At 42.7% G+C, this 22,661-nt stretch overlaps 1 protein-coding gene across 1 annotated transcript; it reads left to right on the forward strand.

Annotated features, from left to right (window-relative positions):
* Positions 1 to 1,404: 1,404 nt before the first annotated feature.
* On the forward strand, positions 1,405 to 16,809 carry NTAQ1 (N-terminal glutamine amidase 1). The gene is made up of 6 exons (XM_054590455.1): positions 1,405 to 1,607; positions 6,873 to 6,972; positions 7,685 to 7,735; positions 12,024 to 12,172; positions 12,793 to 12,917; positions 16,216 to 16,809. The coding sequence occupies exons 1-6, from the start codon at positions 1,513 to 1,515 to the stop codon at positions 16,323 to 16,325; spliced, it is 630 nt and encodes a 209-aa protein (XP_054446430.1). The 5' UTR covers positions 1,405 to 1,512; the 3' UTR covers positions 16,326 to 16,809.
* Positions 16,810 to 22,661: the final 5,852 nt, after the last annotated feature.

Below are 22,661 nucleotides of genomic sequence, written 5' to 3' on the forward strand. Positions count from 1 at the left end.
TCATATACAAAATGTTCCCTGTGATTATATCCAGTACCCACCTGGCACGATAGTTATTACACTAGACCACACTCCAAACTTTCGTACTGTTTCAAAACTGCAGGAATCTTCTTCCTGCAACAGGTTTTCATGAGAAGGCATCATGCTCACTTTAAATGAGAAATACTTAAAGGAATTCATATTCAAATTTATCATAGAGCCTATATTGAACTGTGTATTCAGAGCTGAGAGGCATAAATTGATAATCGGTGCAAGAACTTATGCTCAAAGTCTTTAGGATTTATGGTCTTTAGAACTTATGAGGTTGGGAAAATCTCACTGTAGATGGCCTATAAACCAAGAATTTCAGTTTTCATAATGTGAAGTACCCTGATCAGCTCTATATGTTAACTGCAAATACAGACAATTCAGAGGGCTATAAATGTAATGTGAAAATCCTCCATATCATTCACTCACCAAAGATAAACCTTGTTTTAACAATTTGGAGTCTTTCCTTCCAAACTGCCAGCAAATAATGAATACATGATTAACACAAAACGGGTACCATGAGGCCTATTAACACTTAAAAAAAAATCCATGTATCTTTCTGAGCCAATATATACAATTCTTTATTTATTTTTTTTTAAAAAGATACAACACGGTGATATCCCTGTCTAAAACCGTCCTTGAGGCCGACGTATTTGGAATTAATCCCCATCCTCTTTTTTCCCCAGGGTCCCGCGGTCTCTAGGCTCAAGGGGCTCAAGCTTCGTTTTTCACACACACGTTTGTCTTATATCTCTCGCACTCATCGAGACTTCCGCCTCTCATCGGGTTCCTCCACGGCTGGCAAGTCGGCCCCAGGATGGAAGAAGGGCCTCAGGCTCCTCATGGAATCAGGAAGCACGGTTCACGGTCTGGCGGCTTACCAACTCCAAGACCTCCCCTGACTCCTCTCCAGGTTGCTGGCCAGTGACCTCTCCGCTCCCCAGTTAACCTGTTCTCCGCCGTCACCACCGCCACCAGTACGACCGGCCCCGCTCCACCCGGAACCCGCGCTGCCAGTCCCGCTCCTGGCTCCTCCCACCGGCCGGGCTCTACCTATCCGGAATCCCGCAGTCTTCCTCGCGGGGAACTCACGCCGCTCACTCCACCCCGGATGCTCTCTCTTCTGCCCTAGCTCCACCCTCCCGGAACCAGCGCCAGCGTCCGCTCCGCTCACCGGAGCCTGCACTCCCACCTCCCTTGCTGAGGGCCGTCCTGGGCCCGCCCCTCAACCTCTAGCTCCACCCACCGGAACGTGTACCTCCCACCCGAGCCAAGCGCGGGGAAACTGCGCTTCCCGCCCCGCCCAGGCTCCACCTACCCATCCCAGGATCCACCGGTAGGGAACTGCACCCGTGGCTTCGGGCTCCGCCCACTTTATCCCGAAAATCCGAGCGCACTGCTGCTGTAATCCGGCTCTTTCTCGAATCCCGCCCGCTGGCTCGTCCAGTCAGTCCACCTCAGGCCCGTACCGTGGTCCAAGCCACCATGGAGGGGGATGCCTCCGCTGCCGCATCCGCAGCCGCTCACTACCAGCCGGCTAGCCCCCCGCGGGACGCCTGTGTCTACAACAGCTGCTACTGGTGAGGGGGCGCGGGCGCACCGGCGTCGTAGCCGGGCCCCGCCTCTTCCCGGCCCCTTCCCGGGGTGCTCTGGGCACCGACTGGCGGGTTTTCCGGTTTGGCGGGAGGAGGGAGCGGGAATAGGCAACCTTAGTCTCTAGAGTAGAGCGTGGTCATTGAATGGGGGTGGGGTAGGGCGGATTTTGCCGGGAGCGGTAGGGTCGGCGGCGCATCACTTGGGTTACGCGCTTTTCGTTTGGACATTTCTCTGCGGATCTCAGTGCTTCAGCCCCGGGAAGGGGAGTTGGAAGGGTAGGGTGGAACGCAGAGAGCCTTTTGAAAATTACTCTGCCAAAACCTGTGTGATTTCACACTGATGTGAAGGTCGTTTTAATTTGGTAAGATAATGGAGGCATAGAGATTTCACATTAACTTTTCCAGGATCGTCTAGTTAATAGCAGCCAGGAATCCAATTCAGACCTTCTTGTACCAAATCCATGATCTTAACCACCATGTTGTCATATAATAATGGCTATGCTTACATAGCATTTGCAATATGCCAAGCATTGTGCTGAGTGGTTTATGTGACCGAATTCATTGATGCCCCACAGTTACCTTAGGAGGTAGATACCCTTGTTATCTCCATTTTAAAGATGAGAACACTTAAGTGCCTTGTCTAAGGGCACATAGCTTGTGAGTGAAGGCATGGGGATTTACACGTAGGGTTTGGCTCTGGACTCCACACGTTGCGCCCCTGTCCTAGGCCACCTCTGTTGCTAAATCACCACTCCTGCCTTGGTCCTTTTTACTGCCACGCTTAACCTTCCTTGCCTGTGTAGTGATGTTTCCGTACTTCAGTCCCTGCACAATTGTGAAACCTCAGGGCCATCCAAAAGTGCCTTTCCCTCCTTCAGCTGGTTACCGAACCAGTGTCACCAAGAGCTTAGCAATTTGTTCAGCTCTGACTGCACGACAGGCCCAGTGCCAAGTTCTGTCATCCATGCCTAGGACACATGTTCTATTTACTACCATTTTCCTAGTTTTTAAAACGCAGAGATGAGCCACAGAGAAGCCTGGTGTTTGCTCAGGATGACGCCTCTAGCAAGTGGTAGGTAGTCCTGAAATGGGCACCTCTGTAATGCTGGCGTCCAGGCTTAACCACTGCACTTTGTTTTTTCCCTGCCCCTCACCTAAATCCTATTTTCGTCCTTAATGCCCATTCAATTGTTTTATTCATTCATTCATCCCGTAAATGTTTATCAGGCACTTGGAGTGTGTAATGCAGGATTCTAGGCCATAGGGATATAGTTGTGAACAAAATAGACAACATCTCTAGTAAGATCTCATGGTTGGTCGGGGGAAAGCAGACAAAAATAAGTAAACCATGTTTGGATAGTGTTAAGTGCTGTTAGGCAATTAAAACCAGGTCAGGGATGGAGACTTACTATTTTATATTAGGATATTGAAAGAAGACATTGTGGGTAAAATGATATTTGAACAGATATCTGTAAAGAAAGAGGGCGAGAGCTTTGTGAATATTGGTGGGACATCTTTCCAGGCAGGGTGTGGAACAGCAGGGACAGAGGCTCTGAGAAGGAGGTATGCTGTGAATATTCTAGGAATACCAAGGAGGCTGGCACAGTGTAGTGACGTGATTAGGTGGAAGAATGGTAGGAGATGAATGAGTGTCTCTTCAATAGATCATCTTTTAGTCCCTTCAGCGGTAGGCCAGACCCTCCTTGGCTAGCTGCTGGGGGCCAGTTCCAGTTCTTCCTAACAGGCCCCTCTGCCCAGTTCTTCCCCAGCCCCTCAGGTCTTTAAGGTCTTTAACTTTAGCTGGCTTCGCAGGGCTCAGGGCCTTTCCGAATTTGAATGTGCTTGAGGACCACTTGGGAGCTTTTGTAAAACAGGCAGCTGTTAGGGTCCCATCCCGGAGTCTGGATGGGTGAGCAGCATAGTGGAGGAGGCTGAATCCGTCGATCACATTTTGAGGACTACAGACAGGCCTAGGCAGTAAAGTCTATCCCTGAGCATAACAGGCCCTCTAAGATCTGGTCACCCTCTGTTCCTCCAACCTGATTTTGAGCCTGCCTTCTCTGTTCTGTAGGGTTTCTCAACCTTGGCTCTGTTGGTATTTTGAGCATGTTAATCCTTTGTTGTGGCAGCTGCCTTATGTATTGTAGTATGTGTAGCACCATTCCTGGCCTGTACTCACTAGAGTCCCATAGCACCCTCTCCCAATTTGTGACCACCAAAAATGTCTTCAGACATTAGCAAATGTCCCCTGGGGGGCCAAATTGCCTCTGATTGAGACCCAGTGCTTTACCCTGTCTGAACACATCAGGTAGGTACATCTTGCTGCCTTTGCTCCTCTGGGTTCTTCTAACTTGAAATAAATGTTATTTCTGCTCCTATTAGCCTCTGTCAGGTGTTACTTATCTTTCAAGACCCAGCTTAATGATAACAGTGGTGGCCAGTCTTTGTGTGGCATTGTGTGGTTTATAGAGCATTTTTTCCTTTCTGCATGTGTCTCTGACTTTAGCTCATTACTAGTAACCCTTGTAGAATCTTGGCCCTAATCCTGCTTTGTTAGCTTTTCTGCTGCCAAAATAATCAACTCTCAGGCTGAGACAATATTATCATTTCCTACTTTTTAAAAACCCATAAATGGGTCTCAGGACTCACATCAAATCTGGGGTTCTTTCTATTCCAGCTGACTCTCAGTGTTTCCAAGTATATAGGCCCTCTGTTTTATTAACATCAGAAAGTTTCATGAGGTCTTCCTACATGATATTAGTTGTACTTTTGGGAGGGGGGAGGACAGTAGAAAGGGACTACAAATTCAGTATCTCTCATGTTTAAGTTTGTTTTTCCTATGTGATATTCACATATATCTGAAAAAATAGGCCAAATAGGTTCAAACCACATGTGTATTCAGCCCACCAATAATGCTTATGTTACATATGGAGTCTGAACTTTTTGCATTAATTTTGTGCCTATCTTTGGGATGAGGTAAAGGGGAACAAACAAGGAAAAACAACTGGCCTGTACCTCCTCCATCTTCTCTTCTCCCTTAAAATTAGTGTTTCTTTAAAAATTGATTGATTGATTGATTTGAGAGAGAGAAACAATTTCTTATTCTACTTATTTGCACATTCATTGGTTGCTTTTTACATGTGCTCTGATCAGGGAGCAGAGATCACAATCGTAGCTTATCACAAGGATGCTTTAACCAACTGTGCCCCCCCCCCCCCCGCCCCTGGGCCAGGGCATGAGTCCTCCTTCTCTGCCTCTTAATGCATCTTTTATGGCCTTGGATGCTTGCTTGTTTAAGGATCTGTTTGTCTACTCTCACTGTCTGTAAGCTCTAACTTACATCTTAGCATTTAGATAGTGTTTTGTACATCACAGGCTCTTGAAAATTTTTGTGGTCAACTCTCCAAAATGTCTATAGGCAAGACAGACAAATGCCTTCTCAAAACTTGGTCTAGAACATCCAGATTTGAAAAATGTTAGATCCTGCATGTTATACATCCTATTGAAACAGTATTTTTTTGAAAGGGATATAGTATGTGTGTGTGCACACGCACGTGCTCACATGCGCGCTTATAAATGGTTTGTTTTTAGATTCTAACATTCACAATTAAATTGCATTCTAAAGACTTACTGCTGACACTGCATGAAGTCATTGCTTTTTAATAATAGTGAAGTGTCAAGAGACTAGACTAGGGACTTAGATAGTAAATTTGAAGACAGAAAGTACACTTTTTTTCCAGTACTCACCTGAGGATCATTGATTTTTTTTTGAGAGAGAGAGAAAGGAAGAGAGAGGGAGAGAGAAACATTGATTGGCTGCCTCCTATATGTGTCTGGACCAGGCATCGAACCTGCAGCCTAGGTGTGTGCCTGACTGGGAACTGAACCCGCAGCCTTTTGGTGTACAGGATGATGCTCCAACTAACTGAGCCGCAGGGCAACAGAAAACATGCTTTAGTGGTGAGACCCAGCAGATCCCTTAGATGTTTTGGGGGGACGTGAGCAGAAATAGTACATCTTTTTGCTCCATACTACATATCCTGTGGGGAAGTACTTAGCAGTCTCCTGTTGTTACCTCTACCACTGCTTTTTCCATAAGATTTCTTAGGCATTTTAGAGAGAAACAAGATCATAGGAGAAAAATATTGAAGCTCAGCTTCAGTGCTTTAAGCTTACTTATATGGAATATTGAGACAGGTAGACAAGGGCAAGGCTTGTGGATTGAAAGTGTTTATTTCAGTAAAATGGTGACAGTCCTCAATGCTGTTTGTGCCTTGCTTCACTTTTGGGTAGCATGGTGTAGGTGGCGGGAAATTAGGCTTTGGCAGGTTGAGTCACGTGTGTGAGCAAGCAGAGTGTTGGTGTAGCTCATTTTGAGCAAAGGTACATGGTTTTGGCTTACTAGAAAAAGGAACTCTGCAGCTGAGCTGTGAGTGCTCCCAGCAGTGACTGTGCTTGTTTGTGTGTGAGTGTGGAAGTGGCTACTAGTGTGGCTTGGTTTGATGCATTGGACACTGCTTTGCTTAGGCAGTTCTGACCACTGCTTCAAAGAGCTAAAGGCCTATCATATAGAAGGGGGATTTATCTGGGGTGCAGGTACAGGAAGATGGATTTCAATTCATTATGAGAAGGAACATTCTGAAAGTCAGGACTTCCTCTGTACCAGAGGGGCTTGGGGAATCACATTCGCAGGGTTTCCTCCGAAAGTATTGCTGGACATATCACAAAACTGCCCTGATCCTTTCTACTCAGGAGCCCTGCTACCCCAAACACCCTCCTTGTGCCATTTAGTGGAGCAGGAAACCAGTGTTACTAAGATGTATTGAGTGTTTATAATATAATGTGATTATGTCCTTTTTACAGATGAGAAAAACAGACTCAGAGAGGTCAGGGTGTTTAAAGCTTTGTACGCTGAAGTGCTGAGTTGGATTCCAGCTATATCTCAAGTCCCTGCGCCCAAAGCTTACAGAATATTGATGTAGCATTTTTATCAGTTATAAAATGCCTCCATACACGAGCATTGTTGGGGGAGGTAATGAGCTCTGTGTCTGCAGGGGGTTCCACACACAGTATAGGTTGGATTACAGCTTGTCAGCGATGTTTTAGAGGAGGGTCCAGTGTTAGCCAGTTGTTAGATGAGACTGTGGTTTAGGTCTCTTCCAACTATTTTATGTCATCATTAATCTTTTGTTTAGATTTGAAAGAGCGTTTTTGCTTAATTATATTGATTAAACAATGTAATTGTTTTAGTGAAGAAAATATTTGGAAGCTCTGTGAATACATCAAAAACCACGACCAGTATCCTTTAGAAGAATGTTATGCTGTCTTCATATCTAATGAGAGGAAGATGGTAAGTTGGTGAGTGATTGCACAAAGAAAACAAGAAATTTAGGGTATTGGAAGCTAAATGTACCGTGGGTTTAGTACTGTTTTCAAGTGTGCTTTATAAAATACAGCAACATTTTAAAGTTTTTTCATGGGTGAGTTTTGTTTTTTTTTTCCCCTTCCAAGGTATGATTAGGTTAGGAGAGCTTAGTCCCCTCACATGTGGGTAGGGAACTATGGGATGGTATGTTCGCACAGATTAAATCCCTTTTCTTTAGGAGTTTAAATAGAATAGAACTATAGTAAACTCATATGAAGTATTAAAAAAAAGGAACCCTTCATATTTTGTAAAGCACATTTGCAGGGATCACCTTATTTGCTCCTAATGGGAACCCTGTGAAACACGCAAGTTTCAGACAGCTGTCTCTGTTTTATAGATGACGAAATAGAGACTCAGGGAAGTTTCATGAATAATTAAGTGGGAAAGCAAGACTGGAACCTGCCAGGCCTTCTGATTCCCAGTTCAGGTCTCCTTCTATTTTCCAAAGACCATTATATAATTAATTATTGCTTTTTCATTTTGAAGGACATTTAGAAGTATTTGGATTTCTTACCCATTCTTTCACCTTGATTTTTGGTTTCTTAGAAATATTTTATTTTTCATGTACATGTTGCTTTAAAGAATTTAGTAGTGGTTTAACTGAAGTTGTGGCTTATGAAATTTATTGTTTTTGTAGATACCTATCTGGAAACAGCAGGCAAGACCTGGAGATGGACCTGTGATCTGGGTAAGATGATCAGCCCGGAGAGCTTCTGACACATTGTTAGCACTGTGACCCCTGCGTGGCCTTTATGTTTTGGTAGAGCAGAAATGACAGGGCAGTAGAGGAAGGCTGTAATAATTCTAAATTGGATCTTGAGAATAGATGTTATTTGGCTTAAGACAGAAGCACTTACAGGCATGTTTATTATAGTTTTGGAATTATTACAGGAATGACTTTAGATTGTCTATGTGGCAATATATTTGTGATCTCCCCAACTCTTAATCCTTTTAGTGCTGGAAAGAACTTCAGTAATATCTAGTCCAGCTGCACATGAGAATTATCTGGAGACTGTGTTAAAATTAAAGGCTTCTGATTTAGTTGAGCTAGATAAGAGTTCAGGAATTAGTGTTTTTAGCAAACTCCTGAGTAAACATGGCTGGCATTGGAAAGACACAGGTCTACTGCAACCCCTTCATTTTGCAGGTGAAGAAGCAAGCCCAGAAAGGCAAAGCGAGTAGCTCAAGGTCATCTAGCTGATCAGTGGCAGACTAGGTCTCAGGCCTGGTCCTCTCCACTATACCTCCATATGTCACCCTCACCTGGCCTCCTATAGAACAGGACTGTCTGTACTAGTAAACATGAAAAAAAGTAAAGGAAAAACTCCATTCATGATAATGTAACAAATATCTAGTTTCTGATACTTAGTTTAAAATAAGATATCATTTGAACTGGTTTCTTTGGTTTATTTAACATACATGTATTCGGTACCTATTATATCCCAGGCACAAAGTAGACTAAAATCCTTGGCTTAACAGAGCTTGTGTTCTTGCTTCTTTCACCAGCAGGCTATGTGCTACTCTGACATTAAAGCCCAGACCCAACAGTGTTGGGTTAGGAGTGCGTGCTTAGAGTCAGGCACGCTGGGTTGAGCCCCAGTCTCCCGCCGTTGGGCCGTGTGTACTGGTGCTCAGGAAGCATTAGCTATTATTGTTAGCAACAGTACATAACTAACCCCTGTTGCAGACTGTCCATCTGCCCTAGAAGTCATCCTCATTGCTGAACCACTCAGCTGATTTTTAAAAAATATTTTTAAAATTTATTTTTAGAGAGGAGAAGGGAGTGAGAAAGAGGGAGAGAAACATCAATGTGTGGTTGCCTCTTGCGTGCCCCCAATTGGGGACCTGGCCTGCAACCCAGGCACGTGTCCTGACTGGGAATCGAACCAGCGACCCTTTGGTTTGCAGGTTGGTGCACAATCCACTGAGCTGCACTAGCCTGGGCTCAGCTGATTTTTTTAAGGTTGATTTATTTATTCATTGCTTTTAGAGAGAGAGGTTGATTTTTGTATGTACCCTGACTAGGGATGGAGCCCGTAACCTTAGCAGCACATTGGGACGGTGCTCTAACCAACTGAGCTATCCGGCCAGGGCTCAGCTGATTCTGAGTCGTGGTCTTGCTTCCCGTCTTAGGGAAACTCACAGGGTGAGGACCTGTGGTCATGTCCCTCTCACACAAAATTCATGGCAGCTCAGGGTGGGGAACCCTGTTGCAGGAAGGCTTCCCACACCCTCTGGCACATTTGTCTTTGCCTCATTGCTGTCCTCTTGTGGGAAGTGGGTAGGCCTCCCTGAGTGGGCAGAGACACCAGATCCCAAGGGCAGACCAGTCCTAGCCCCGCTGGGTCCTCCTTGACATCTAGGCAAACACTGAACCCAACTCAGGGAGTGAGGCAGCTGCTTCAGTCTGCATCCCTTGGCTGTACATCTCTGCTGTGAAGGCGATTCCAAGTTGAGGCCTACTTTCTCTCAAGTTCATCAGCCATCTGGTGTGTGGGAATGTGGACCTGACCTAACTTGGGGGCTGTGGATATTTGTTGTTTATGCCTTTCCACAAGTTGTATCTCCTTTCTGGAATTTTCTCCCCTTCAGGCCAAATTTTGTGGTCCTAGTCCTTCCTCTGTGAAACTCCTTGGCTGTTGATCCCCCATCCCTCTGTTTTTTGTTAGCTTTTAAAAAGACACCTACCTGCATAATCTTATTAATTCTCCCAGTACACTCCAAGGTAAAAGCTACAGTTACATCCATTTTATAAAAGAGGAAACTGAGGCTGATAAGTGGAAGGGCTGAGGTTTGAGTAGGCGCCCCGACTTCAGAATGCCCTTACCTGCGTGCCGTCCTGCCTCTTTGTTCTGTCTCACCCTCATACTCTCCTGCAACAATTGACTTGTGTTTCCCGCTCACTTCTCTGTCAACTCCTTGAGAGTGAGGAGCTGGCTTTCCTATCTTTGTATCTATATTTCAACAGCACAGTTTCCCACAAACAGTAGGGAGTGTGTACAGCAAAAAAACTAATGCGAGTTAGAAGATGTCAGGCGAGAAACAGATTTTGGAAACGGACTTAAGGGGAAGGATGCATTTGATCAGAGCTTGAGTGATGGCTATGGGGAGAGAGGCGGAGAAGATTGCCGCAGAGGCAGGGGGATAACGTGAACGAGCCCAGGGGAAGGAAATGGGGCTGTGGTAGGGGGAGCCGCTCTTCGTTTGTATCTGGAGGGTCTGGTGCATTAAGGGGAGTACAGGGAATAGGCATCCATTTCTGATGCTATTTCTGCCTTACTAAGATAGAATTGGAGCCGGACGAAGCACTTTAGGCTCTGATGGTAAAACATCTCTAGTCTCAATGAATTATCTTTCCCACCTCCCAGAGTCAAATGAAGTAACACTTGAGAAAGTGCTTTATAATCTCTGGAGTACTAGAAACACAAGATGGTATTATGAATGTTATACTGATGCGATTGAACTTTTCATCTCGCAGTGCTGTTCTCTGTGATAGCATTTTTGTTCTGAGGAACTCAAAGCACTGGACTGCACCACATTCTCGATAACGGCCCTGACGTCCCCTTCAGCAGTGCCCAGGGTCCGGGAGCGAGAGTGCGATTCACATACGCTCTGTGGCTCTGTTGTGCACATGAGGCTCTCTTTATTTCTTAACGGTTACAGATGAGGTTTAGCTGACTAAAAAAAAAACCAACCCAAACTAAAATCAACATTTTTCTTTCTTTATATTACATATATGGTATAAAACAAGAAATTAAAGCCTTTCTTACCCTCCCCAGGCTAACCTCAAATAATCCCCTTTGTTAATAGTTTGGAGGATATATTTGCAGACTTTCCTCTGTATTCATATGTATGTATATTTATTTCTGAATGTGCATTGTGTCTTTATATTCATGTAGTTTAAAAAAATAATGTATTATACATATTCTGCAGTTTGCTTCTTCCATCTAGCTATATAACATGGACATGCTTTATTGTCCACATAAATGTACCAAAATCTTTTTAACAGCTGCATAGTATTCTATGATATGACTGTATCATGGTTTATTAATCATAGCCCTCTTGATGGACTTTTGGTTGTTTCCAAATTTCCACTATTATAAATAGTGCTACAGAGATTTTCTTTATATATACCTACTGTTACATGTGTATGGCCGGTTTTCTGTAGTGTAGATTCCGTAAAGTAAAATTGCATGGTCAAAGGGTTTGATGTATATGAACATTTCTATTGGACATTTAGTCACTTTTAAGACTTTATTTTGCTATTATAAAGGGGGCTGTATTCATCTTGTATCTGTTTTTGATGCTATATACAAGGGGGAACCCCTGCCACCCCCCAAAATGGAATTATCTTCTGGAGAGCAGGCCCTTTGTAGTATAGGCTTCCCCTGCAGGGTGAGTGTTCTAGGAACCCATCTGTATCAGTGCACCGGCCGGCATTGTTGTGAGAGGCTGCGTTTGACTTCTGTGAATATTTTTTGAAGACTTTCAGCGTGTTTGCCCATTTCATGCTGGGTGATTTACAAGCGCACCTGCTCACACCATGCTGCGTGTTCAGCAGTTTTTGATTAAAAACAGCACGACCCCTGTGTCCCACCCTCCATATTCACCTGCTCTTGCCCCAAGGGGCTTTTTTTTTTTTGTTTTCTTGGAAGAAAAAAGTTCTCAAAGGGAAATGGTTTGCGGATGTGGAAGAGGTGAAAGAAAAAACGGCAGAAGCACTAAAAGACATCCAAATTGACGAGTTCAAAAACTGTTTGGAGCGGTGGAAAAATAAGTCTCTATAGGTATATTGCATCAAATGGAGAGTACTTTGAAGGTGACTGAAGTTTAAACATGTAAGCATATGTACACAATTTTTTATAAGTGAATTCTGGGGTTTTTGTCCCCCCCCCAAATATATATTTCATATCACATAGCCTTGGAATTCAGCATCATAAAGGAACTTGGTTAACTTCACTCATGTTTACTTCTAGGATTACCATGTTGTGTTGCTTCATGTTTCAAGTGGAGGACAGAGCTTCATTTATGATCTTGACACTGTACTACCATTTCCCTGTCCTTTTGACGCATATGTGGAAGATGCCTTTAAGTCTGATGAGGACATCCATCCACAGTTTAGAAGGTGAGGAAAGTCAGGACAAATTTTCCAACTTTCTGGAGTGAGACTCGACAATTATAGACAGTTGTTTTGTTTGTTTTTGCATTTGTTTCGTGAAGATTACTTGTCTTGGCGTTACTGTTGAGTTGATATTTGAGAATGATGTGCTTCACAGAAGATGCAAAATATTTTGAAGTTTTAAAGATTGTCCATTGTATAAAAGGGTTGGCAGTGTTTTAAAAATTTGTGTGATAAGATCTCAAATATTTGCGTAGTTATTTTGGGGATTTCTCCCATCCTCTTGCTTTTGGGTGCGTGTGTGGCGTGGGACTGGAATGCCCTCTGATGCCAAAATTGAGAAGGCTGTCACGGCAGCACCTGAAAAGAGTGTGTTTTTCCCCGAGACGCAATTGAGTAAAAAAATGGCAACCAGAAGGGCCTTTGTAGTTTCGGATTTCATCTGATCATTTCTCATGGCTTCTATAACAGGTGGTAAGCTGCACATATATTTCCGTATTACTAATAGTACAAAAATGCCTGCATAGTTTTGTGCATGTTATAGAAAAAGAGTCTTTTATAAAATTTGAGTTAGAATTTCAGCTTTGATACCTCCCTGAGATAAATGAATGCTAATTTATCTGCAGGAAATTTAGAGTCATCCGCGCAGATTCTTATTTGAAGAACTTTGCTTCTGACCGATCTCACATGAAAGATTCTAGTGGGAACTGGAGAGAGCCTCCTCCATCGTATCCCTGCATTGAAACTGGAGGTGAGCCAAAGATGCTTCCGTACACGGGTTTTTGGTCTCTGTGCAGATCAGTACTTTCACTTCACCAAGGACAAAAATCGCATTGTTCTCTGGGTAAAACCCCCGAGCAGTAAGAAGATAAGAGGAAGTGTAGTTCTGTGTATTTACTAGATTCAGAAATCAAGGCACAGAGAGCAGGATTGGAAGGCATGAGAACTCATGGGAGAGGAAGGGTGTTAAGGATTAGACCAGGATACTTGCTAGAGTGTTGGATGTACCTACTGCCAGGACACTGGGCTCCAGGAGACCTGCGTGCTTGTATCATGGAACGGTGCGAAAAGTAGCACCTTGCTGTGGTAGGATTTCATGATATGGTGAAGAAAATCACCAGTGCATCCTGTGATGTATGAAATGTCATTTCCCTGGCTCTGGAATAAAATCTGCATTAGGAGGAGATGAGAGCCAGCAGGTTTTACTGTACCACTCATCTCATTTATGTGCTTTTAGGCATCAGTCCAATTAATAATTTCTTGAGAGACGAAGGGTTCTTCACCCTATTACTGTTATTTGGCGTTCACATGAGATGAAACCTTATTTATGGTTTGAAGTAATTTACAACATTGCCATTTATTGTTGAGATCATCCCACCACATGGCTGATACTGTCTTTGTGAAAGTGCTCTGTAAGCTGTGCAGCAGCCAGAAAGATGGGACAGAAATATTTGGAGGTCAATGAGGAAGCGAGAAAGAATATATTTGGCACATTTGAAGGGAGTGAACTAAAAGGATTCAAACTGACTTTTGAGGCTCTCTGTGAAAAGCTCTTGCAATTTTAAAAATTTACATTGGAACTGCTTTTTTGTCCACCAGCCTGCTTCTTAGGCTCAGCATTAGAATTGGGACAGCGCGTAGGTTAGGAGAGGTTTTCACAGGTCTACCTTTCATTCTCAGACAACCTGCTGTAGGCGGCGTGGTGTGGGACCAGGCGCCTTCGCAGCTTTCCTTCTAGACATGAGCGCCAACTCAGCCTTGTGCACAGTAGGCGTTCAGTAGGTGCCACCTCATCAGCCCTGATCCTCTTTGGGTCACTCCTTTGGGTTTGATGGCCACTACCCTGTAATAAGTGCTATTTTGTGTCAGGCTTTGTGCCAGTCCCTTTACATATTAGTTTAATTTAATTTTCACCACAACCCAGTAAGTCCAGCTTTATTTCCACATTGGCTAGATCCGTAAACTGAAATACATGAAGGTGAAGCCCTTTGCCAAAGGTGCAAGGCTGGGAAGTGGCAGGGTCAGCACACCAGGCTTGAGGAGGGGTTTTTCAATGGGGAGGGCAGTGTCTTTTTGGTGCATATGTAATTAGTTCATCAAAGGGCTCCTGAACTTGAGATTGAAACTAAGGAATCTGCTCTGCAGTATGGGGTGAACGTACTTGTTTCTCATGTAGTGATTTAACTACATTGTAATGTTCTCGCATGTGGTAAATTCATTACTTCAAGCCTTGTGTTTATCACAGGAATACATCCGATAGGATAAATGGGAATTACTTTTAGCTAATTAGTAGTGTTTTATTTTTTAGGAAGTTAAAAAAAGGTTCAAGAAAATATCGAATCTTAAATTAATTTATGTTTTAGATACTTTAATAGCAACTTTACTTGGTCCCTTGCATTTAGTTACGGGATTAACTTCTGTGACTTAAAATTTAGTACATTTAATATATTGTGCATTGTGAAGAACTATACATTTAATAATTTCGGTGGCCACGTGTCTGCAGGACTGCTGTTTCCAATTCAGCAGTTAATGTATTTTAAAGAAAGGAACTCTTCCTGATAAGAAGGAAGCTGAGATTTAGTCTTACGGCCTTGCCCTAAAGACTAAGTTCCAGCAGCAGCTGCTCAGGACTGAGTTTTTAAGGACATTTCCCAAGTCCTTAAATGTTCCCAAGTATAGTATACCAGATTTGTCCTCTTCTCTCCCTGAGCCCTTGGCTGCATCTTCTCCATGTATACCTTTCATCTTCTTGATCTTTTTTAAACAATTTTTCAGTTTTCATTTTGTTTTTAAGTAATGAATACCTGAAGATAATAATAATTTTTATTTAATTATATTTAAGTGCCCTAGAAAACAAATACTATTATATTTCAGTAGTTAAGGTTTCCATTAGCAATTTGTTAAAAATTTTAGCTGACTGACTTACTGACTTACATGGAGTGTGGCATCCAACCCAGGTAAGCAAGGGCTTCTGCCCCATCCCCCCTTGGAGGTCCCTGTCCTTCCTTTATGTCTGGTTACTTGGTCATCCTGCAACCCCAGCTCTCTGATGACTAAATTTAGTTTTGTTGACTGTCTAGCTTTTTCTGTTAAGGAACGTCTTTTTTATTTTTTATTTATTTGTTTATTTTAGATTTTATTATTACTTTTAGAGAGAGGGGAAGGGAGGGAGAAAGAAAGAGGAGAAACATCAATGTGCAAGAGATTTGATCAGTTGCTCCTTGCATGCCCCCAGCTGGGGACCTGGCCTGTAACCCAGGCCTGTGCCCTGACTGGGGATTGAACCAGTGAATGTTCAGTTTGTAGGCTGACACTCAATCTACTGAGCCATACCAGCCAGGGAGAAGTGTCTTTTTTAATATATGAATTCCTTTTCCAACTCTTTTTTCTTTTCTTATAATTTATTCATTGAAGAAACGGAGTCAGGGAGAAACAGTTTGGATTTTCCTAACTGTATCTTTTTTGTGTCCTCTGAATTTTCTATAAATTGGCAGTTTGGTTATTTATGCATTTTTTTCATTTAACTTGTTTGAAATAATTTTAGACTTCTAGAGAATTTGCTAAAATAGGACAAAGTTCCTAATGCACTGTACTCAGATTCCAAATAGTAAATTAGAGTGTAATTATTCGAACCAAGAAAATGGTACAGTTGATACAAAAATATTGACATAATGCTATAAATTTACCACCCTCATTTAAATTTTGCAAATTTTCCCACTATTTTTTTTCTGACTCATAGTATTATGTTTAGTTGTCATGTATCCTTGGTCTCCTTCAAACTGAAAATTTTCTTTCTTCCTTTTCCTTTATAACTTTTTAACTTTGAAGAGTACCGGTCAGTTATTTTGTAGAGTATCCTTCAGTTTGGGTTTGTCTGATGTTTTGTCGTGATTTGATCGAGGTTACCCATTTGCAGCAATACCACACAAGTGATGTTAAATCATTATCCGTTTGAATAATTTTCCCTAATTTTGGTCTTCTGGGTTGCTTTATTGCTATTAAACCAAAATTGTGCTTTCAGTGGACATTTCTCTCATGTATTTTTTTAGATTCCAAAATGAACCTGAATGATTTTATCAGTATGGATCCTGAGGTAGGGTGGGGAGCCGTTTACTCGCTGTCTGAATTTGTCCATCGTTTTGGCAGTCAGAACTGCTGAACTTGACATCTGGATGTAGAACCATGGAGAAATTCTGGGACATGAACACTAAACTTTATGGTACATTTGGTTTGGAATTGTATTTTCCTCTTTTAGTTCAGTTCATTTGAAACATGAGTGAACAAAAAATAAAACTTTTTTTTTTTGATATGTCAGGTTGAAACTTGATGTAGTGTATATATGCCAAGATAGTCCTGCGACTAACATTTGTTAAAATATGTGATGGTGACTTATGCCAATAATTGTTTTGTCGTGATAGATGTGTGGACTTGTTATCTGTTCTGGATGTATTGTTTTTCTCCAGCTACACTGTACGCTCCTGGAGGGCAGGGTCGTGGCTCGTTGCACAGTGAATCTCTAATTCCCATAAGAGGTGGCCATACGATTTTACTAGCGATTGTATTGCTTCTTGAAGAGGGCTGATACTGTGAGCTGAATCAGCAATAAGTATTAGTCTTTTTGGACTATTAAGTTCTTGAAAAAGATTGTTAGCCCTCTCAGGCTTGAGTGTTATTTAGCCTATTTGTATATGTCTTGTTTTTTTTTAAAAAAAATAAAATTGATTTAAAATTAATTTTGTTTTAAAGATTTTGTGTCATTTTTGGCAGTTTGAGAGATACCCAAGAATATCTCAGTTGTAGATGGGTACCATTGCTTTAAAATACATTTATCAATCTTCTCAAAGACGTGTTGGAAATTTGGCTTTACTTACATAATTCCAAATAAAAGATGTTTCATGTTAAACCAGCATATAGGAGTAGCTCTTGTGCATGTCTTCATTATTCTACTGTAAAAAAATGAGGAATTTTTTAATAACAAGGATGTCCAAGCTTTTGATGTTAGGTGAGTTTTCTGCTTATTAAGAAACTTTAGCCCTGATTGGCGTGGCTCAGTTGGCTGGACATCATACTGCACAGCAAAAGTTTGCCAGTTCGATTCCTAGTCAGGGCATATGCCTGGATTATGGGTGCCGTCCCTGGTCAGTGTGCATATGAGAGACAGCCAATTGATGTTTTTCTCTCTCACACTGATGTTTTTCTCACTCCCTTTCCCTCTATAAATAAATAAATAAATGAATGAATAAATAAATAAATGAATGGAATCTTTAAAAAGAAAAAAGGAACTTTGACATAAATTTCCTGCCTTGTGCTGTGGAGGGCCAACTGAAATCATTTACTCAAGAAATCAACCCACCCAAGGATACAGCACATATCCATTTGGTTCAGCTGACCAGGAAGGTTCTGGGAGGAAGCGAATAAATTTTTGGTAAGAATACAAATATCACAACCTCTTATTTCATAATTTAAGAGCTAAATATAGGCCTCAGACTTAGATATCTTGTGGACCTTCAGATGGTGATTTATTTATTTATTATTATTAAATGATTTTTTTTAAGGTTTTATTTATTTGTTTTTAGAGAGAGGGGAAGGAAGGGAGAGAAACATTCATTGGTTGCCCCTGTACTGGGAGCCTGGCCTGCAACCCAGGCGTGTGCCCTGACTGGGAATCACACTGGCGCCCTTTTGGTTCAGAGGCCAGCACTCAATCTGCTGAGTCACACCAGCCAGGGCCAGATGGTGATTTAAAAAATAAGTGGCTAAAACGAAGATAAATTTCGGCAGGCTGCACCATGGAAATACTTTGTCCTGAGCAAAATGTTTCAGAAGGACCAAAGGGTAGTAACCTGATTTACAATTCCATTTTTAGGGTTTTTTTTTCCCCAATGTGTAAGTAGGCTTCCTATCTGGTATTCAAAATTATGTCTAGCGCAGACAAATAAGACAATGTGTGTGTGGTAATTTGAACTTCTCAGCCACCTTGCCTTGAAATTGAAAAATCCTGTGCTCTAACCAGGGTAGAGAGCAAGGTTTATTGTTTTAAGCCTGTTCAAATATCCAGGGGCCATTGTCTTGACTTTTTAGAAGCAATAGAGGACATTTGTTGTTTTTCCTACTTAGCATTCCTACAACGAATGCCCTTTGGGGAGCTCTTCTTTGCACCTGTAGACCTGGTGGCCCAGTTAAAGGCATATGGCCTGAGTTGGGCCAGGCTCAGGCCCCGCCTGCACAAGTTTAAGAATATGACAGTGTTCCTGGATTTGCTGTGTTGAGTTCAGAGAGAAACATCTTCTCTGCGATGGGACTGGTGAGCTAGGGGCCTGGGGTTTGGGGCTGCTGCCGCAGGAGGGGCTGCCTGCAGAGTGCCACCCAGCAGCGCTGAGAGCGGGGCCGCAGCTCCAAAGAGGAGCCTCAGTGCCCAGAACCATCTGTGTTTCGAGCCAGCTCCGGCTTTTGAACTTCCCAGTTACACCAGTAGATTGCTTTTCCTCTTCAGCTTGTGTGAATTGGATCACTGTTAGTTTTAACTGAAAGGAGGGTTCCCTTACAAGATTTTTCTTCAAAGTTGTTTATTTTATCAGGCTTAGGAACTATTACTTTTGTCTTTCTGTGCTTAATTTTTTTCTGAGGTCAAATAATGCTTCTCTTTATACTCAACATATGTGGGAGAACTGAATAAATACTGTCTTGAAAGAGGAACTTTCAAGAAAAGCAGGGGACTAAAATAGAATTTATAAACTGACTATGAAAATAAGAGAAATAAGGAATATCTGAGAAACTGACATACAGTGAAGCAGGGATGCAAATACAATAATACAAAGTGGTTTGCAGGTCAGTAGGACCGACTGTTCCTGATTGAAGATGTTGCCATGACTTTTAAGAGAGGTTATCCTTCGGAAGAGGGGTTTTTTAGCAGTGGAAATAATGACGAATTCTGTTGTGTAGGTGGTCTTTCTCAGTTTAATTTTTAAATAATTACTTAAAAAAATAGATGGTACATGCACATTGCACAAATTCAAAATATGTAAAAGGGTATATGGCAAAAAGCAAACTTCCCTCCACTCTGTCCTTCAATTTTCTGTCTTCCCCACCCAGAAAAACTTCTGTTTTCAGTTTCTTTTATATCCTTCCAGGAATTTTTTATGCCTATGTAAGCATATTTGTATTATGTATTAAATTCTGTTCTCCTCTCCCCCGCCCCGCAATGGTAACATTCTAAATCTACTGCTCTGCATTTTACTTTTTAAAATTAATATATTTGGGTATTTTCCAATCAGTACATGATGAACCCTTCCTTCCTTCCTTCCTTCTTTTCTATTTATTTGATTAGACTTGTTGTTCAGGTTATTTATGCATTCATTGGTTGATTCTTGTTTGGTTGATTCTTATGTGTGCTCTGACCGGAGATCGAACCCGCAACCTCGGCATTTCAGGACAATGCTCTAACCAATTGAGCTACCTGGCCAGGACTTACTCTTTTTAAAGTGTATGTGTATTCTGTGGTATGCATGGTCCATCATTTAACAGTCCTTTTTAAGTTGTTTTTAGTCTTTTGGTATGCTGCAAGGAGTATTTTTATCTTTGTATCTTTATAACAATTTCCAAGGTATACTGGGTCTGCCACAAATAACGCACCTGTTTTGTTACAAAATCATAAGCATATAATTCTGTAACATAATATCACACTTAAGCACACTATATGACATTTTAGGTGCAATGTTCAAATTAAAACAATAATTTATTACACCCATATTATTACCTTACCAACCACACTTAGGCAGGCCTGCCTTCTTCCGAACTCTGTATTTTGAAAGTGTAGACTGCCAGTTGTACCACCAAATCCATTCCAGTTTTCTTTTTTCCCCTAGAAAAGGGGATAGTGAATGTTTTCTATAAGGGGCCAAATAGTAAATATATTAGGCTTTGCAGATTTTAAGGTCTCTGTCATGACTGTTCAGTTCTACCTTTGTAGCAGGTGAAGTCACTGTGGACATGAAAACGAATGGATGTGGCTGAGCTCCAGTAAAACTTTGTTTAGAAAACCAGGAGCTTGAGAAGTGGATCCTTGGGCTATAATTTGCTGTCCCTTGTTTTAGAGTAAGAGAATAATATCTGGTCTATGGCTCCTGTGCCAGGGACCACATTTCCCAGTCTCCTTTGCAGCTAGGTGTGGCCATGTGACCAGGTACTCACCATTGAGTTGTAAGGGGAAAGATGTGGCCACTGACAGGGCTGACTTGTGGAACATTGCCTGCCTGTCCCTATACACGTTTCCCCCTTTTCTACTGGATGGAGTGGTGATGACTAGAGTCGCCTCAGAAGTTATCCACTGAGGAGAGCAGAGCCACCATCAGCCTGGATTCCTGAGTGACCTCCTGGAGCAGAGCTGCATGCCTGCCTGGAAAGTATAGTGTGGAGCTATTCATTAAGAGGCCAAAGTGTATTTTTTTAAGTCACTAAACTATTGGTGAGTCTTGATTTAGCAGTTTCACCCTCCCTCTCTAAATACAGTGCTCATTCAAACACTCAACGCTATTTTGACTGGCTTAGAAATAAGACTTTGTGATGTACGATGTTGAGTTAGATTCTCTGTGTCTTTGGTCAAGCCTCCTACTAAGTGTCCCACAGTGCTTGTGGAATTACTGTCCTTCACAGAATGTTCGGGAACCCTGAAAACATGTCGTCTGTATTTCTTACTTTGCATGAGGCTCAGGAGCCTTGTGGGAAAGAAGCCAAATGGACTTTGTCTTCATTTATGGTTCAGACACATCATGTCCTATCTACTGGACCAGGGATCCTCAAAGCAATCTTTGCTAGGTGAGAAAAAACAGGTTCCATAGAGAAAATGACACCTGAGTGAAGAAGATATCTGGCTGAGCGGATCAGACTGGACGACAAGGGCTGGGGATTAGAGCGCTCGCTGGGGATAGGTACAGCATGAGGTGTGCCTCCTCATTGCTCCCCCTTCATGCAATGCACGCTCGACATCGCTCCCTCACACTCCTGAAAGCCCTGTCCTTTGGGAATGAAAGGAAAGAAGTGTGTCACTAGGGGCCCAAATGGCTCTGTGAGAACCTTGGCTGGGGGCAGTGGAAGGAGAACAGTAGAGATCAGTGGTCTGGCAGAGGCTGGAACTTTGGTCGTTGAGCGGTTGGCCCAGAGCAGTGCAGAAGAAAGCATGAGAGGGTCTGTAGGCTCTGGCTCTGACTCTCCATTCTCAAAATCCCCGTTTCATCAGGGCTTTGAGATAGAGAATGACCTTGCCTAGGATTCACATGTTAGTGGGGGCTTGAGTACATTCAGCTGACAACAGTAAGCACCCCTGATGATTTGCAAAAATTCTTAGCGGAGAATGCTTATTTAAAAAGCTGGACTTTGTGTTGGTGAATGTGTCCTTAAATCAAGATTTGGGATACTGTAAATATGACAGGTTTGCACTCACTGGATGGAAGCCTGGAACATACCAGGTGCATACAATTCAGGGAACAGGAAGTCTTGGTCATTTGTCTTAAATAAGTTTTGGAGAAGAGAGTTAGATGTTACAGGGAGGCAGGTTCCATCCATTCCTCCCTCCTTTGCTGCATCTTTCCAACCAACCAACCATCCATCCATCCATCCATACATCCACCCACCCACCCATCCACCCGGCTACCCAGCATCTAGTACATGCCTACCATTTGTAAAGTTAGGTCCTGCTAGATAAGACAGAACTGTCCTAAGAGAAGACAGATGCAGAGGGCTCAGGTTCAAGGGACAGAGAGCTGCCACATGACTCTCAGTAGCAAACAAAGCGGAGAGCCAAGCACTGCTCCTGCTCTGGTGACTCAGCAGTGAGGAAAACCAACCCCTTGCACTCACGGAGCTCACATTTTGGTGGAGCAGACAGACAGTGGACATAATACTGTGTGCGGAAGGATGGTTGCTCTTAATATTGAGTTGGGAAAGATTGTGTGTGGAACAGTTTTGGAGCGGAAGATCAGGAGTTTTATTTTGGACATGTTAAATTTGAGAAGCCACCTAGATGTCTAAGGAGATGCCAAATGGCTGGATAAATGAGACAGATTCGGGAGAGGCTCAGGCTGGGACTATAAAATTGGGAGACATCAGTACCATAGATAGTATTTAAAGACACAGGACTGTGAGATAGTAAGAGAATGCATGTAGATGGAGAAGAGGTCTGGGGACCTAGCCCTGGGAACGCCTCCATTTGGAGGTCAGGAGATGAGGAGGCAGCAGAAGGGGGACAGAGGGGAGGGGCAGGGAGGGAGGAGGAGAAACAAGGAAAGCCCAGAGGAGAAAGTGTTTCCAAAGGGAGGGAGGGACCAGCATGTTAAGGCGTGCTGACCAGTTGAGGAAGCTGAGGACTGAGATGACTTTGGCAATGTCTTCAGAGGTGTTCAGAGCAGTTTGACTGGAGACAGGAATGGAGGCCTACGTGAAATGGGTTCAGGAGAGAATGAGAGAAGGGAAACAGTGGTATGGTAAAGGGAGCAGAGAA

The sequence above is a fragment of the Pteronotus mesoamericanus genome, unplaced genomic scaffold, assembly GCF_021234165.1.
Source record: "Pteronotus mesoamericanus isolate MK-2021 breed Mesoamerican mustached bat unplaced genomic scaffold, CSHL_Meso_final scaffold_174, whole genome shotgun sequence".
Lineage (NCBI taxonomy): Eukaryota > Metazoa > Chordata > Mammalia > Chiroptera > Mormoopidae > Pteronotus > Pteronotus mesoamericanus.